General features: G+C 32.0%; 4 protein-coding genes across 4 annotated transcripts; 3 read left to right on the top strand and 1 right to left on the bottom strand.

Moving 5' to 3' along the window:
- Positions 1-1,931: 1,931 nt before the first annotated feature.
- On the top strand, positions 1,932-3,087 carry Bm5370 (Uncharacterized protein; the record flags this gene model as incomplete). Its single annotated transcript, XM_001901466.1, has 5 exons — positions 1,932-2,049; positions 2,133-2,243; positions 2,337-2,464; positions 2,648-2,762; positions 2,945-3,087. The coding sequence occupies 5 exons, from the start codon at positions 1,932-1,934 to the stop codon at positions 3,085-3,087; spliced, it is 615 nt and encodes a 204-aa protein (XP_001901501.1).
- A 1,523-nt stretch (positions 3,088-4,610) lies between these two features.
- On the top strand, positions 4,611-6,799 carry Bma-eif-3.H (Uncharacterized protein; the record flags this gene model as incomplete). The annotated part of the gene is made up of 9 exons (XM_043080722.1): positions 4,611-4,676; positions 4,874-4,964; positions 5,073-5,229; positions 5,334-5,467; positions 5,565-5,664; positions 5,825-5,983; positions 6,099-6,231; positions 6,339-6,497; positions 6,701-6,799. 9 exons carry the CDS (start codon positions 4,611-4,613, stop codon positions 6,797-6,799), a joined length of 1,098 nt encoding a protein of 365 aa, XP_042936656.1.
- A 431-nt stretch (positions 6,800-7,230) lies between these two features.
- On the bottom strand, positions 7,231-8,293 carry Bm17654 (Uncharacterized protein; the record flags this gene model as incomplete). Its single annotated transcript, XM_043080723.1, has 4 exons — positions 7,231-7,431; positions 7,552-7,705; positions 8,062-8,147; positions 8,237-8,293. The coding sequence occupies 4 exons, from the start codon at positions 8,291-8,293 to the stop codon at positions 7,231-7,233; spliced, it is 498 nt and encodes a 165-aa protein (XP_042936657.1).
- Positions 8,294-13,824: 5,531 nt separating this feature from the next.
- Positions 13,825-18,535, top strand: Bma-pde-1 (Uncharacterized protein; the record flags this gene model as incomplete). Its single annotated transcript, XM_001901468.2, has 13 exons — positions 13,825-13,880; positions 14,072-14,185; positions 14,723-14,896; positions 14,979-15,042; positions 15,371-15,487; positions 15,623-15,763; positions 15,906-16,006; positions 16,548-16,673; positions 16,787-16,888; positions 17,082-17,284; positions 17,597-17,759; positions 18,268-18,407; positions 18,489-18,535. 13 exons carry the CDS (start codon positions 13,825-13,827, stop codon positions 18,533-18,535), a joined length of 1,548 nt encoding a protein of 515 aa, XP_001901503.2.

The following is an 18,535-nucleotide window of genomic DNA, read 5'->3' on the forward strand; positions in this document are numbered from 1 at the left end:
AAAATATCTGAAGATAAATACGATATCAGTTACAAAGTTTAATTCAGCATTCTTCATTTTGCTATCTATCCCTGTTAGATAAATTAGATTATTCAGTGGACAGGACTTAGTTCGTCGCAGATGTGCGATTTCCTTTCTAACTTTCCCATTCCCTCACTCCGATTTGACCAAGAAGAGACTTGCGTCATAAACAATTATTTAATTAAAACTTTCCAATCATAAACTTTTCTAGAAATTAGAAACATAAATACATAATGGATAACAGGGTCGCAAAATTGATCAAATATAAGTGAACGAAAAGCGAAAAGTTGGGATATTGAATTTATTTCATATTTGAATTTCTCAGCAAGCTTTTTTGATGCACATTCATTAAGGATACGATGGATATAATACACAGTTTATAACAAAATATACAATACGAATGTTTTTGTCACTTTCTAATCTCTCTTCATATCTGTGTCAAAATGTTATGTGTGTCGCAAGTCGCAAGTGCAGAAAACTCTGCACAACTTACGACTTGCGACAATATCACACACTTTTATACTTCTGTTGAGGTTTCACCTTTCATTGTATGAGAATTGGTATGGATGACTCATCCCAATCATTCATCCGTTTAAATTCTAATGTAATTCAATTTTCTCTCTTCAATAACTTTTTAGCATAGCATTTTATCACAGCAGAATAAGCAAATATTGTCTTAGTAATTCTCCATTCATTCCAAAAAATTAAATCATTGTGATATTAGACAATAATTATGCTTAACAATGCTAATAAGTAATCCTGAACGGATAAATAAACTTGATCAGGGATGAAGGGTTCCAAGTTTCACTTTACTCTTACGGTCTAAGCGATGAGATTTCATCTAGGACTATTGGTGGCAAGCAATATAATGTCACTTGGTAGTGAGTGATGTTATGATAAAATGTTACGATAAAGTAATTTTGAGCACAACTTTTAATTACTTTAAATAGTATTACTTATTTAAACAAATACTTGTTTAGAAGATTGATTTGGAGTTTAAAACATCTATTAACGGTGGCTCTTTTTTTTGCAAAACAGATGGCCCAGTCCTTTTTTTCTCAAAGAATAGTGTTTTAGTCAGAAACTTTTATCTAAAGTCTTCTGACAGAATTTTGCTTCATTAATTTCGCCTTATCAGTATTTCAATTTTATTTCTATCAATGTTTTAATCTCGGCAGGTATTGCAATCATCTATATGTCAGTTAAGCAACCTTTACACATGAAAAATTACTAATTTAAAGTTCATCCAGTCCATTCTGATCCTTCTGATCCTCCACTCAGATTCATATATCTGATTGAAGAAAATGCCACGAATCCAAGATTTGAATTGAGCAATAAATGAACTAATATATTAAATAGTTTTATGACCGAACTAGTTCCTATATTTTATTTTTCACAGCAATTGCTATTTTAGCAGACCAAAAAAGGGAACTTTCTTATATAATTTAAACTTGAGACGATAAGTTTCACATCAAAGCCGCGTCAAAAATCATATCAGATTTTTTACAGTAATTCGAGGTTAGTGACGTCGCTTAATGATTTGTGTGGGTTGAGAAGTGTGAATGCAGAGGTTTTGCTGCGGTAGTCACTGAGGACAAGGTTTTTCATTTTTTCTCATAACAGTTTGATATTTTAGTAGCACTTTTCAAGTGAAATCTTAATTTTAATAAAATGAAGCGGTACGGATTCTGCGCAATTGGAATAATGACAAATCCCATCCCTCAGTTGTGTTTTTTTTCTCAGCAAATCTTCGATTTCTAAAAAATAGTACATCCGTTATGTTAACTTAAGTGTCGTACTAGTCTAGCTCACTTCTCCGGTTTATGTTAAAGGTTTATACTACAGGACTTTCTAAGTGAATAACAGCATTTATGTTGTTGACTTTCATAAAAACATAAAGGCTATTTTAGATGTTTTCGCATTTCTTGATATTTTTGGAATTGTGTTTTGTAGCTGCAAGTGCATTTCAAAGTAATGATGGATTTATAACGTGTGGATCAGTTGTTAAGCTAAAGAATAACGAAGAAGGTAAGAAGAAAGATTCGATTAAATACCGCAAAAATGTTATCGTTACTATTTGACTGTAACAGTTTCCAATATTCATTATTCAGGTGTTCGTCTGCATTCACATGATATAAAATATGGATCTGGTAGTGGTCAACAATCTGTAACTGCTGTACAAGATGGCGATGACGTGAATTCTCACTGGCAAATCCTTTCCGGTGAGATTTATTATATTCTGTATATGCGTCCCGTAATTTGGATTTAATAACATCTACACAACATAATTTTTTTTCTTCATTGTTCTGGTTTAGCAATCAAAGGAACTTGCAAACGAGGAGAACCAGTGAAATGTGGCAGTAAAATACGTTTAAAACATCTGACGACTGGCTGCTATCTTCACAGCCACTTATTCTCTGCACCAATAACAAAAGAGGACCAGGTGCTTATTATATTTGCGAGCTATCTTATTAACTCATTATGTATAGAGGAATTCCGTAAAAGAGGGTATAGTAATTTATTTTTTGTTCTCTTAAAGGTCTTCATTTCTCTTTGTTTTCGAACTGATTTCACTGTGAAAATATTTAAATGAAATGATTTTAGAAGTAAAGTAATTTTTTTGAAGGAAGTGTCTTGTTTTGGGAACAATGAAAGTGATTCTGGTGATCACTGGATTGTCGTGTGTAGTAATAATGCATGGCTTACGAAGGATGCTGTAAAGCTGAAGCATGAAGATACTGGTTCGTTTTGAACATTCTCACTTTTATGTAAATGTTCGGTCCTTGAAACAAACAAAGTGAATATTCACATGGCCTCATACGTTTTTATGGAATATGTGTAATTTTATGGAATCTTTATAACATATTTTGAATTTATTCGCTGTTTAGTATATTTGCTTATTTCTTATGGATTATTGTTTCAGGCAAGTTTTTGGCAATAAGTGGTAAACAGTATGGGAGACCTATAAATGGGCAGTATGAGGTAGTAGCCATTTCTACGACAAAAAATGCGGCTTTATGGAAAACGGCTGAAGGTATTTTTATGGTAGGTTCAAACATTCCATGATGGGACGCAATTGAAGTTTTTGCGTCGATTAAATATATGGAAGACTTAAATTTCATTGTCAATGATGTGATTACCAACGACGTACGCGTAGTTTATTTAAAGTAATTGTGTACCATTATATCGGGGAGTCTAATGCTCATGTTTTGCATTATTTATTTTTTTAAAAAACTTTTAACAGTGATGAGCTAGACTTGTTGCCTTTTATGTGTGTAGGTAGTATGTTAGGCCTCACTGACGAAATTTGACAATTTATAATTTTGACATTTTAAAAAGACAAAAAAAAAAAACAGTATTCTTTTACATGATTTAACTGATTTTTTTGGAGATGCGTATTATATAGTGGGATTTACCAAATTTCTAACGTCTGTGTATTAATTTTTATCACTTTTTCTTGTTATTTCACCTACCCACAGCAATTTTAAAATATTTTTTAATAACAAATTTTATAACATCGAGAAAATTAGCTTGACACACACGAATTTTTGTAAGATAATCATTTACAAATATTCCGATAATTTATATAATTTATTTAAAAATGTTGCAGCAGCTATTCGAAATTTTGTTGTGGGTTGTGTTTTTTTAGAAATTGTTTATAATTATTACACATTTTAATAATTTTATAATGTGCAAAGATTTTTTCAGTATTTGAAAATTTTTGGGAAAATTGTTATTAGCCACAAACTGAAATGTTATTGCTAGAGGATTTGTGGTATTTCTTTTAGTTTTTCCATTTTTTTCTTAGGTTAAAGATTGTCCATATTGCATTACTTACTTTGACCTGTTAGGCGGTGGGTTGTTGACGGTGTGCTCATGCAAGTTTTATGTAATTCGTTTCATATTATCCAAATAAAATTAGCTAATAAGTTTTCACTTATCAGCTAATTTAATTTTATTTGGCATGAGAAATAATTCCTACATGAGGAAAGTCCTACATATTCCAATGCATGATTAGTTTTAATCATCCCTGTTTAAGCCACCAAGTAAATCTTTTATAGAATGTAGAACATTCTGTATATGAAACGATTCATTATCTATATTTCTTATTAATTAATTTTTCTATAGAACACAAGGTTAGTTTTTATCACGTTGTTTTCATGAATTTACGCGATATAAGCAATGAGATGTATCCAAACTGTTCTCTTGTGTCAGTGTTGCTAATATCTGAACTCTTTTATTTGTTTATTTGTATAAGGAATTGAAACGTTTTGAGCAGTTTACATTATTTATAAATTAACTTGGATTAGGAACTTGTAGAATCCAGGCATAATGAGAAATTTGAGAGATCGTTATAATAGCTAATTGTTATCACTGATTTTTGTTGTAAAATGTAATATGAGTGTTTTTGTTACGATGTGTAAATAAACTTTCTATAAATGCTGTATTTGGAAGTATAGGGTTTTGCTTTGACATACAAAATCTACTTGTCTCCGTTACTATTAATTACACCTACTATTAATTATAGAAATCGTATTTAACTCCATTAACTTCGCTTATTGGATTAATTTTTTAGAAATTCCAGAACGATGTCAACTATTAGTGCAACAGTTGCTGGTCCAAGTATTGTACAATTCGTGCAGATAGATAGCTTGGTATATTTTCTAGTATTTATTTTTAGTATCTATTTTTGTTTAGTTTGATATGTCTGTTAAAATGTATTAGGTAAGTCTCATTTTTTACTCAGGATTTCTTTGCTGTTTTCAGAATTTAAAAAATACTCACAAGCGCTACTTTATTGATATTTTACGCATACAATGAATTGTAATTAACAAGTTCATAGGTATTTCAGGTTGTCATGAAAATCGTGAAGCATGTTGACTCAGAAATGTATGCAGGCCTAAACGAAGTAGCAGGTGAAGCATGCCAAGGCTTGCTAACTGGTAATCCTTTCTTATATATTTGTTATCTGTTACTTGTAAATAATTTCTCTAATCTTGCATTCTTAATACATTAAATATTCTCTTGTTTGATATAAAATGTAAATTAAGGTTTGGTGTCAATTGACGACCGTCGCTTGGAAATCACAAATTGTTTTCCGACAGCCAGAGCTGAGCCGATGCTTGATGGTGATGAAATAGCGCAAAACAATGCTTTCTATGAGGAGCAAAAGCAGGCGGAGATGTTGGATATGCTTCGAAAATTCAGGTCCCATCTTTCTATTCAGATTTTTTGAATCCCCATGAACTCATTCACTTTAACGACACCATTTTTTGTTGCAGTAACTTAAATATTGTGTAATTCATTTGCAGAGATATGAATATCGACTACGAGCTTGTTGGATTTTATCAAGCTCATCCGTTCGGTGCTTGTTTTGCTCAGGAAACAATCGATTCTCTAATCGATTATCAAGCAAGCGTGCCAGATGGAGTTGTGCTTATTTATGGTAAAAATTAGCATCTTTATTTAGCAGTTCATTATTTGAAACTTCTACAGAAGATTTGAGTTAAAAGTAGATTAATTTCTTTAGAAGAATATTGCAGACCCTGTGAAAACTCGCCAAGGACAGCTGAGTATACGAGCTTATCGTTTATCAACAAAAGCTTTAGAAATGAGTTTAGATGGTGATTGGTCACCAGAGAGGTAAACTGCTTATGGTTGCCTAAAGTTATTATGCATTAATATTTGTATACGATATTGTGGATAAACGATTTTTATCTTCGTACTATAGATATTAAAGTACGGATAAAAAAAATCAATTTCTTGTTTTTAACGTCGGAGTTCATTTTCGTGATTTTTTCAGTACGAGAACAGCTGGTTTGACATATGAGAATATGCTTGAAGAATTACCTGTAGTCATTAAAAATAGTCATCTGGTGAATGTGATGTTAGCTGAGTTAGCTCTAGAAGGTGATTGCGCAATTCAGCGGTCATCCTCTCATCTCGAACTTGGAACTCGAAGGTTTTTTTCCTAAGAAATGATTTCTCGTCATGAAATATTAGAATTTCAACTTCTCTTCATTGTTAAATCTATTCTTTCAACTGTATGCTTATTCCACGTGTTAGTTTTTTCACAGGTCTCTGGAAAAATGTCTTCGTTCTTTGATGAGCGATGTTGATGATCTCAATAGAACAGTTATGGCGTATACGAAATACGTGGCGGACAAGCAGCGCTACGATTTAACTGTTTACAATGCTATGCAGAAAAGGGTTACTGGCTTCATATTTCTGTGTGATTTGTTTAACTGCTTGTCCAAGTAGCTTTTTTGCCATAATCTTCTGATCTGCAGTCTTTTTTTTTTTTTTTTTTTTTACAGCAAGCGGAAAATGAGCAACGAGAGGCTCGTGGTGAACCTCCACTATCATTTGATGACATAAAAAAGATGAAGCCACCCCAGTTAACAACCAAGTGTGGAATGCTGGAAAGTTTTTTGTGTTCATCGGATGCTAGAGCTCATTCCGACTATGCTGCAGAGGCTTGTTTACGCCATTTTTCTTTTTCTTCATTTTGCTTGTGTTTTTTCAAGTAGGTAAGAAAAAAGAGCAATACAAGAGATAATGTCCTCGTTTTCGTATTTCGTATTCTGTTTTATGTGGTAGTATTATTTAGAGCAGTTTGTTTCATGTTTCGTTATTTATTACTTTTTAATCATAATTACAAGATTTAAAAATTTTGTAGGTTACTAGTGAAAATATTGCAAAATTGTTTTTGGCAGAAGCAGTAGTCGATTCACATGGTTCAAGAGACCATGGTGGGGCAGCAGCATCTGTGCGATGAAGTGTAATGTGATTTTATTCCATTATCAGTTTTGATTGATCTTGAGTTATATTAATATTAATGGTGAAATGAAATTCATTAAAGTTTCAAGAAGCCTCTTTGATCTTTTCGGCAATTTCCGATTTGTTTAAACTCAGGCTTGACGTCCTCGTCCTATTAATTAATTGCCTAAATATAACTAAAAGATGTTTGCGTAATCTTCTGGCTATACTTAGGCTTGTAACCTGAAGAAAATATATTTATAACCTGAAGAGTTGCATCTGGTTCATAGCTGATTTTGTAATGGGATCTCACCCTAGTCTTTTTAACTAGACTTGCATTTGGATTCTTAACATTAGGAGCACATTTTAACCTCAACAATTTACGCCGCTCTGTTAGAGATATATTGGACTAGAATTTTTAAAATTGTTTCAAAGGTCTGTAAGATTACATCAGTGTATTTCAGAAACTTCAATTTCATATATTACAGGATTACATATGTATAGGGAAAAATATTTGTGACCGCAGTTGCTTGACAAAGATTGCCAGCCACGTTTGTTGAGTAAAAACTGGTAATCTATTTTGGTTGATTGGCTTAAGGAATTCATCATCTTGATAGGTTTTCCAAGCTTCCAGCTCTTGTCATCCGCATCCTGAAAGTGTCAAATCATATGTGTAGTATTTCGAAGTGTGGCAGTTTTCTTTTTGATCCTGAATACAGAAGTTTCTTCCGTTTATCTGAAAATGCTGTTGTGGCTTTCCAAAACTGTTACCTTTTCCATTACAACCAGCGAACAGAAAGATACTTTTGAATCACTGCTATCGAGTTCTTTGCGTGTAGCACTGATTTTCAGCAAATATCGAGTGTAAATATAAATTGTAGGTGTATATGTTATCATGCAACTTGACTTATCTTTTCTCAGCATTCTGCAAAATCCTAACTACTATTATATGCCGATATAGGAGGTAGGGTTTTTGAGCTTTGTGAAGTGGTTGACGAATATGATTTTTGCATGTGCATCATTTCAAAAGATTTTAAATTTAAAGCAGCGTTTTACGGTGTTACACTCTAAAATTTCGGCATGAAAAAGGAAAGACTGAATACTGTTTGCTGCTAATTGATGCGAGTGTTCACAATTGTATCCTAGCTTATCCCACTTTAATATAAATTTGGAAGCAATTGGTTGCAATAGCTGCTTTTGTCAGGAGTTGAATGACTTGTGCAGTGTTCAATTAAAGGGTCCTGTTTTCCTAAATTGATAAACGGAAGAGGTTAAGCTAACGTATTTAAAAAATCGATACTGCGCTCGAAATAGCCAGCAATACTTTCTGAACCAACCACCGGTTGTAATTTATCCCCATGAAGCGACTACAAATAAATTTGACAGAATCTACTCTTCTTTGCTCATCCACTTTGGCGGCTGGAATATAATACATGTTGAACATTAAATGACCGACTTGAGCTGGATCACCTGGATGAGAGGAACTGTTTGTTCTACTGACAGTATCAGACATTTCATTACTTCATCCAGGAATTTTCAAGATCATACGATGATTCTGAGATGAGAAGAGTTTTTCTGAGATTCTGAGATAAAAAATGCCTTATCTCTCCACCTTTCCAAACTTATTGGTCGAATAATGATTATATCTTCCCCAATTTTTTAAAGAAAAGTGGTATATTCATTATTCATCAATATCTATTATAAATGCTATAAAGCATTATACTCATATTTCATACCAAAATCACAAATTCTAATCTCAATTTTCTTTTAATGTTTTCAAAAGTTTTCATTACTTGTTATTGATTTAAATTAGTACAAAATGTAGGGCAGATAAAAATTCGACATTAGATATTCTCGACATTATCACCACCTGTAACCAAGTGACAGTGGTGTTGGAAGAGGGAAGAAATGAACGGTTATTAGAATATTACCCGTATTTTATACCATCCAAGCCATTCAAATAAACTATTTTCAACTTTAATTCTCATTTCAAGCAATAAAAATTTCGAGATTTGATTAGCCGTTTGAACGCATCTGTAATAAACGACACACAAACCACTTATTGTCCTCAAGCGCAATTGATCTCAACTTTTACCGCAAATCAAACCTTAAAGCTGGAGATGAATAAATAGAACCGATTTAATGGTTTTCAGCGATTTCCTGTGCAACAATCTGTACTATGAACTCTCCAACTTGAGTGATTGGTGTGTCGTTGTCAAAGTCTTCTAAATTTGGTCTTCGGATGGACAAATGTTGTGGTTGATTCAGATTGTACCGTGAATATTTGCCACCCAGGGAATGCCTTCAAATTGCTTTTCACATTTATATTACTTTCGCAAATACAATTTTTATACCATTGAGACAGTCAAGGAAGTTATGATGTGTAGATCAATGTATAAGTTTTAGGGATGTAGAATTAAATAGGATCGACTATAATGATCTTATGATATTAAATCAGATTATGATCGAGACCCAGATATCGCCTTTGATAACGATATAAATTAGATTTGAAATTAAATAACTTAAAAAATATAACTACTTATCTAAAATTTATCTGGAAATTTGATTTCCAACTTATGCATGAATTTTTTTAACTAACAGCGCGCCAAAATATTTGTGTATTTTGCCAAAATATACAAAAAATGATTTGAGGAAATTACTTTACGAATTGAGCAACTGCAGTATAGTAGCAAAAATTGAATTATATTAACCATCAAATTACTTGAACAAATTTCATTGAATTCGTCTTTTTTTCCTTACTATTCCAACCCATAACTAAAATTGTTATTAAGTTATCACTTATGGCTCATCTATATGACTTGACTATTGTCTAGTCAACTACTTTCTTGTTTTGTGTACATATATCAGATCTTTCCATATGACATTAGGTTTTGCTCAGATCATTTTCGACTTAATAAAAAAACAAGAGAAGATATCAAAGCAAGACGAAAAACACTAAATACAAACCTCAAAAGGTACTAAATGAAAGATACTAAATACAAGTCTACAAGCCTTCTTTGTACTTAAATAGTCTTCTAACAGAATTCATACTTCAGGGAACAATCTCATTTCCTTATTCTCAGACTAGTCATACGACAACAGACGTAAGAAAGAAAGTAATGAGTTTGGCGTTATGTCTAAAAGTCTAAGAGATTTGGTGTGCCCCATGTCTAAAAGCTTTGGCCAATGATAATGGCGAAAGCTGACGAATCATTTCAAATTTATACCACCACAATCCCTGCATTCAGTCACTGCCAGGTATTTTTATTAAATTATTTCTTATTATGTCATAGTTCACACATTCACGTTTTCTTCACGTGTTGTATAGTTTGCATTATTTATAATAAACATTGTTTTCAACTAACTTTGTTTGCAATACAAAGAATTGTTTACAGCATTCATGCATGTAGTACATTAATTTTGAATCATCGAAAGTCTATCAATAATATATTTCAGAAATCAACAATCCCTTCTTTTAAAAATATCAAATGTATTACATTCCTAAGCAAATTTGCTAAAAAAATATTTCATAGTCGTTCTTGATTAGAAAAGAAAGCATTAATTTCTTGAAAAGGTTTTATCTAAAGAAATTAGAATTTGAAATTCAAAACGTATACATGCTACACCATAAAATTTGCATTTCTTAATCAAAAAGATTAATTTTTGGAATTAAAAATTCATCATTAACATTTTTACCACAAGAGAGCAAAAAGTAACTCACGCGATGCATTCTTTCAGCATCTTTATTGGTGTTATTCTCAAAACAATAAACTCGTCGTTACTTTTGAATTATTACCGTTGCATTGTCATAATAACTTCAAAAGCATCTTTTCCTAATTCATAACAATTCACAATTGCTATCAACAGAAATGACCTTTTTCATAGATCTCAAGCCAGAAAGAGTCTTGTTAAATTGCAAGTTACTGTTGGCTGTATCCTTATCGTATAAGAGTTACATGAAAGATAAGATCTTTGTCTTCTATGTTTCGCCTCATTTGAAGTATTTTTGGATCTGCGAAATTGATTCGGCCGGAGAAATGCTCAGAAAAAATCAACTGAATGTTTGTTGTAGGTATTACTCGAAAGTAATCATAATTTACTTTCAAAATTTTGCCTTATGCGTTGAAGACGAGAATTACTCGGTCACCTATGTCTTACTTCTAAATAGCTTTTATGGCCACATCTATCGTAATCAGTTGTGAATTCTTCCTTGTTCCTACTTTTTTTCTGTATCTGTCATTTATTTATTTATTTATCTGTTATCAACTCTGATTACACTATTCAGTCCTTTTGTTTAATTATTTTTCTTGCATATCTTACATCTCTAATACTTTTCTCGTTGTTTTCACTGATTCCGGTATACTTTGATACAGCATTCACTAAATTACAAAGGGAAAGTAAAGAAAATTTTCTTTGACTGCGACATTTGAGCATCGAACAAATTTTATTAATCGCACTAGTAAAGAAATATAAGCAATTGATTACTTGATATTATTTTTCTACAATCAAAGTTAGAAGTGTTAAAAAAAAAATACTTGCAAACTTTCTGTCTAAAGAAAAATTTCCCCGCAAAGACCTAAAAGAAAGATTGATTAAACTCATTATATGACAGTTAGTGAATATCAAATTTCATTTGCTTCAGTCATTTTCCCTATAATTTCCACCAAAGGTGTGTCACACAAAAAAAGAAGCTAAATAAAACATTTTTCATTCATTCCGATAATATTTTCCTAATATATAGATTTGAATTTCAATAAAAACGAATGATACTAACGATAATGAGGAAGAGGGGATGAGCTAAGGATAAGAACTAGAAGATTAGACAAATGCAATAAACAAATAAGGCGGTGCGTAACTTAATCGCTACGAATATTTGTCCGGACTATTGCTAAATGAGCAAATCAGAAGTTGTCTTTTCTCAATTCAGACATTGCTATTGGTTTGTTGGAAAACCGAAAATTAATTCCGGGCTTTTGAGACAGCTAGATTTGACACTATCAGTGTCTTCTTCAGGAATATAATTCTGGTAAGCCTTTTTCTTTCCTATATGTCATCAATATCAGGCATAAACAGTATAGTATTCTTAATTTCCGAAAAAATTTCAAAAAAAAATCCATAAAATTCAAATGTAATCATAACAAAAAACCTTTCCGATCACAATTAATGTTTAGAAAGTGAATGAAATAACCACTAATCGATTTATGTACGAAAATAATACAATGTTTTTATTGATTGGGCATTATAAAATGAATAAATTGAAAAAATTCTTTTAAGTAAATTGTATATGGAGAAAATTGCAATCAATTTTACTTTATCTGACAGAGTGCTCGATATCTGACAAGATTTCCCGCTGGAAATGTTGATTTTCTTATAAGCATCAAAAAAATGAAAGAAACTATTTAAAAACGAGAAAGTAAAATTTCAAATAGCCGGAAATTTTTATTATTTCTTGATGTATTAGCAGAAAAAATAAGGCTAAAATAATTAAGTGACATAACGGTGAGTTACTAAATTACTTGAAATTAACTTGTATTAAATAATAATTGATCTAAGCTCAGATTGTGTATCACTGAATGCATAAAATGATAATTGTGGCAAATCCATTAACAATTTCAAATCGCCATAGTAACAATAAATTGATGTTTTCTGAAGCCATTAAGACATATTGTTATCACTATCACTTCAGCAAGTTTGTAATTAAGAAGCGACAAACTTTAATTCAGTGTGAATGGATTGTATTGCTGATGAAATCATAAGATTAATGCCTTGAATGTTTGGTTTCAAAAAAAAAAAAATATTGTGTCGATGTAACAAAGAGTACATTCGCTCTTTTTGTAAAATTCGCTAACTGAGAATTATTGTTTGACCAATCCAAAAATGAGATTACTCTAAATGTATTTCCAGAGTTCCGTCGTCAGATAAATTTGCCTATTACGGTCGTACATACCTACACACATCTTATCAGTTTGTTTAGGAAGCAAGAAAACAAGTAATCCTTTTAAGAGTTCATGAACCATGGACATACTACTTTTGCGATAAGTCACTGGATTATCAAACTGATCCTCATATATATTTGGAGTTTCTATGCCACTTAGAAAATGGAATTGTTAAGTTTCAGAGGTGATCGAAAGAATACTTTTACGCAATATTTAGAAATTTTGGAAGATATTTGTGCAATCCTTAAATCCAGCACTATTGAAGAATTTTTGTGGCCTTTATTGATTATTACTTAACTCACTTCTTCAAATCAGTTCTCGTGATATTTCTTCGTTGCAGTAATTGATACTTTTACTACATTCGCAAGCTGAAATTTGTTTTCAATTCATTTTTAACTTCTGTTTTAAAACAATTTTCACGCAATGTCTGTTTTTTCAGCCATTTTCTTAAAGTTTTTCATTGTAACAACGACTGTAATTTTTAAGCTCTGCGTTCTATTCTATTAACTTATCAGTGACAAATAAGCGAGACAAACTGCTTTCTTTATTATTTCTATGTTGTCATAATTTTCAATACATTATTATGATTGCATTGTTATTAAATACATTCACGCTAGCTGGACGAATGATAAACATTCATTTGCAAACAACATAAAACATCCATCTAGTACTTTTCGGGAAGTATCAATTAAGTAATTCTTGGCTTAAAGAGATTTGTGCTTTCAGCAGAAATATGTTGTCATAGTCGATTACATCGGTCAATTAATTTATCTAAAAGCATGAACTGAAGATGCCAGTAATGGTTGTAGTCATGGAGATTGACTTCACACTTAACAAATAATACTAAAATGAGTCACAGTTTTGCATCCTGTTTTTGTCCATATTTAGCCAAAAAAGTTTTGTAAAAAACATTGAAACTTTTCCTCAACCATTCTGAAAAAATTGAGACAATTTTTGTATTGATTTTCTATAAATAAATCTCAAATTAATGCATTTAAACAAGTGTGTTTCAGTCTCGAAGTATTGTTACTTTCGCTTAAAAATTCAGAAGCAATTAAATATTCAATTTGAACCGTTTTTGCACTTTTCGCCATAGGTACAAAACAGAATGCTTGGTAATTCTTACGGATTTCATAATCTGGCAATACGGAAGCACGCATGCAGGTGAATAAAGCATCTAAAACTAACTTCTTAATTTCTCACTTTAAAATTTAATGCATGTTTATTGACAGTATTACTTGAATATCATCGATTTCTAATTGTTTGCATTTCTTCTTTTGGAGGTATTTTTGACCAATTATTACTAATTATTCGAGAATACTAATTTCAGGTTGTTGAAATAAATAAAATTGCAGGCTACGATATGTGCTACATCAGCTTAATGGCGGTCAACTTTCAATGGATGATCTCAAAAAGAATCTCGAATATATGGCTTTGCTCTTAGAAACTGAGTGTATGAATGAAACCAGGTGATCTAGCCGTAGACTAATTACTGATACCTTAAATTTTTGATGTGGACTTATTTAAATTGATGGGAAACGGTGGGAGGAAGCACCTTTAGCATCATTGCTGTGTCACATAGAATAGCTATCACTACATGTTCAGATTTTAAATGACCTAACTCATACTCATTTCAGAAAGCTATTTCATTGCTTTTAATGCTACATTATACATGCTTAATCAACTTGGAAAAATCAGACCTTTCGGGTTTGGAAGCCGTAATGACTAGGTAACGAACAAAAAAAATTAGTGCAAGTTTCAAGCAAGTTAGAATAAAAGTGCCATGAACCAGAAACAGAAATTTTGAATTATTGTTAAAGGTTAAAGGTCAACATCAATGAAATGGCTATGCTTATAGAAACATTTGTATTAAAGTTTACAAAGTGTTTCCTGAGTTTTGAAAATTTAAAACTCTGAAACTCACATAATCGCTTTGTAGTGTTTATTTTTGCGCTTTGCAATTAAAACATAAAAGTTGGTTAAGCTGGGATACATATAATTTGTAGACGCATTTGTGATGAAGAGGACGATTTGGCGGATGTGAAACCAGAAGCAGTCTCCGATGAAGTGCGCAAATGGCTTGCAGCAACATTTACAAAACAATCAATGCTTTCGAAACGTGAAAAACCAAAACTTAAGTCGGTAGCTAATGCTATACTCACAGGAATTTTTTTTGACAAGTAAGCATTTCTCTCCCTCCGTTTTTATATGTTTGGAGATAATGCATTTCGGTGAAAAATGGGAATTTGTCATTATTTCCAGAATGTTCCGAAAATCGCAGGTACTGCTTATTTCAACACCACCAGAAATTGCTGCATTGATGAAGGTTTCTTGAATTTATTGCCATTTTCAGAAATCTAAGAACACGAAGATTCTCTTAGCAAAGTCTTCCAGCCATTAAATATACCTCTTTTTTTTTTGCTAATGAAGAATAAGTTAAAATAATATAATTAATAAAAAAAGCAGGGAGCACTTTCTGTAGTAATAAATTCGAACTGAAACTTCTGAACAACAAAAGTTAAATAAATTTATAAAAAAAATTAAGCAGGTATATTCTCGTAATATGTTAAAAGAGAAAACTATGTTTTTGTCAAAATTCCTCAAAAATTATGAAGCTTTAAAGTAGAATTAAGAAAAGTGAAAGAAAACTGCAGAATTTGAATAGTTGGTCATTTGATTGCTTCCGATTGAACGAAGTATCGGAAGGACATGCGCTGAAGTATGTTGGCCTAGAGCTTTTCAATCGCTATCGTTTCCTTGATCGTTATAAGGTTCCTACTTTTTTTATAATTTTAACACTTTGACACTTTGTGACTATGAATTTGAAATAAAAAGTTTGAATGATGCATTTAATGTTTTACTATTACCATTTAGAAAAGGTACTGATAATACTTCTCACATTACAGATTCCCGTGCAAATACTTGAGAATTACATTGGGGCCTTGGAAGTAGGATACAGCAAACACAACAACCCATATCATAACATTGTCCATGCTGCTGATGTGACTGCCTCTTCACATTTCATGTTGTCACAGACCGGTTTTGCTGTATGCTTTTTATTTATTCAGGATCTTAAAGTTCTGAATCGTATAAAATACTGCTCTGAAATTCTTAGGTTCATTGACACTTGAAAGCAGCAGAAAAAGTTGTGGTAATAAGTACCAAATGTAAACAGATGATAAGTTGCAGACAAGCTTGTCAGATCTAGACATATTGGCTGTTATATTTGGTGCCATGATACATGATTATCAGCACACCGGTCATACAAATAACTTCCATATACAAACCGGGTAGCTTATTCCTGCTTTATTTTTACTAATGTAATCCGACTTTTATCTGTTAATTTAGAAACATTTTAGAGTTTTGCTGCATTGATAAACTCGTCGATGTCGAAATGTCAGCTCATCTAGGCATGCATAGTTTGTGTGCTCAAAGCTTTTAATAATACACTTTAAAAAAAAAGTTGCATAAGCTTTCAAAAAATTAATTTTTTGAAAGCTTTCAATTCTTCATCAGAATTAAAAGGCTAAAAATTCTCCTTCTTATTGGTAAGAGTATTTATTAGGAAATATTAGCAAGATAATAATGAAAACAGTACTGTCTTCGAAAGAACGATCTTAATCATTCTCATTATAAAGGAATCGGTCAACATTTCACTTTCTGAACTTTTTTATAAAGACTGAAGATTCATTGTAGTTAATTAGTAGAAATCTGCATGTTGTCTATAGGTACATTAGGATACAGAGGTCAATTAACCATTTGTTCATGTCTCTCATTGAAACTTTAATCATGGTTCTTCAAATGATAAAAGTCAGTTAAATAATCTTCAAGATCTCATTATGCACTACTATACAATGATCGAAATGTTCTGGAAAACCATCATATCAGTGCATCTTTTCGTTTGCTGAAGGAAGACGACAAAAATATCATGAAAAGATTAACCAGGGAAGAATTCAGGTAATTTTCTTACCTTAGTCCACTTTCACACACTACACTTATCTCGTCTTAAAGATATAATCCATAAGTGATTGATACTTATGAAAAATTCCACTCCGCTTGGACTTTTTCAGAGAGCTACGCAATTTATTGATCGAAATCGTACTCGCAACAGATATGTCAAGTCATTTCGCACAAATTAAAACTATGAAGGCTATGTTGTCATCGCCTGAGGGGTGAGGAAAAGTCATTGACATATCAAACTAGACGATTATATACTATTCCAACTTCACACCAAACAAATCGCTTTATGAGAATCTTAATGAGATTCAAGATTTAGACTAGATCATTATGTTGTTATCTGAAATGATTCAGAAAACTGAAGAAAATGTGCAGCAGGATTTATCTAAAATTAAATCTCCCTTTTAGTATTGATAAAACTAAAGCTGTTTGTCTCATTGTACATGCTTGCGATATATCACATGCCTCAAAACCATGGGAATTGCATTCCCGATGGACTGAAGGTGTTCTCGAGGAATTCTTTCGTCAAGGGGATTTAGAAGCCAGCATGGGTCTACCGTATTCTCCTCTTTGTGACAGAAATACTGTGCACGTTGCGGATTCACAAATTGGTTAATATTTCTAAAATCTCTGCATCTTTTGTAATCTTATGAATAAACAAAAAAAGAAAAAAAAAATGGAATTGAAAAGCATTTAAGAGTATTTGTTGCTTCAAAGCTTTGATAATTTGAGGAAACGAAAAATAATAATGCTTATTCTCGATGTAATCAAACAACAATTTCATAATTCTTATTTTTTTTGAAAAATTTTATCACCATGAAATGCTTTATTCAACAGTTTCTGACAAGGGACGGGAGTACAATCAAGCCTTACTCTCTATAAGATATTAATATTTTTTAATTTCGACCTTTCTTAATCGACAGGATTTATTGATTTTATTGTTGAACCGACAATGATTATTTGTGGGGAAATGTTAACGAGAATAATTGAGCCACTGGTACCGCTTCAGTCATCAGATACCTTCCTGCCGTGCGACAATTCCGATTCGTTATTAACAAGTGCCGATGTGCCTCAGGAACATGAAACGTTTGTCTTTCTATGAAAGTTAAGATTACCATCCCACTCCACAGTTTGGAAATAGCTTTATTGTTGTTGTACAATACCGTGCTTATACAATAAGAAATGAACAGTGAATATTACTATACCAACAAACAGTGCATAGATGTTCACTAATTTCCCTTTATAACTGTCACTCGCCACTATTACTGTTGTACTAAGCCATTTGTTGGAAGTAAATTAAGTAAGTAAATGAGTAAGTGAGTGAGTAAGTATTGAGACAAACTGAATCGAAGCTTGCAATATGCAAAATGATATATTATAAATTTATTGATGTATAAGTAAGACTTGCATCGAACATATTGGCTAGCAGTAATGTTAATTGAGTAAAATTAAATTTTATCACCGATCAGAGCTTATTGATCAGAGTGTCAAGTTCGCCTAATCGTTTTTCTTTCCTTTATTAAAATCTCTGCAAAATCTGGATTTCATTATCATTTCTGCTTTATGTAGAAAGCCAATAAGTGATCTCTTTCAGTGAAAATGTAAGCAACAATGAAACGAACAGTTCATTCCGTTTCTTGCCATTAAATCAGGACGGAAAACTGGAAATACCAACTCCATGGATGGAATTCATGCATGAGAACAAGGATCGATGGAAAAAACAGGCTGCCAAAGGTTTTTCCTTAAAACTGTGAAATTGACATGAGTATGCTAGATGATAATAATTAGACCGACATAGGAATATTTCTATTTCAGAAGAAGATGAGAGAAAGAAAAATAGCGAAGAAATCGTCACCAAATGA

Source organism: Brugia malayi (assembly GCF_000002995.4).
Source record: "Brugia malayi strain FR3 genome assembly, contig: Bm_v4_Chr3_scaffold_001, whole genome shotgun sequence".
NCBI lineage: Eukaryota > Metazoa > Nematoda > Chromadorea > Rhabditida > Onchocercidae > Brugia > Brugia malayi.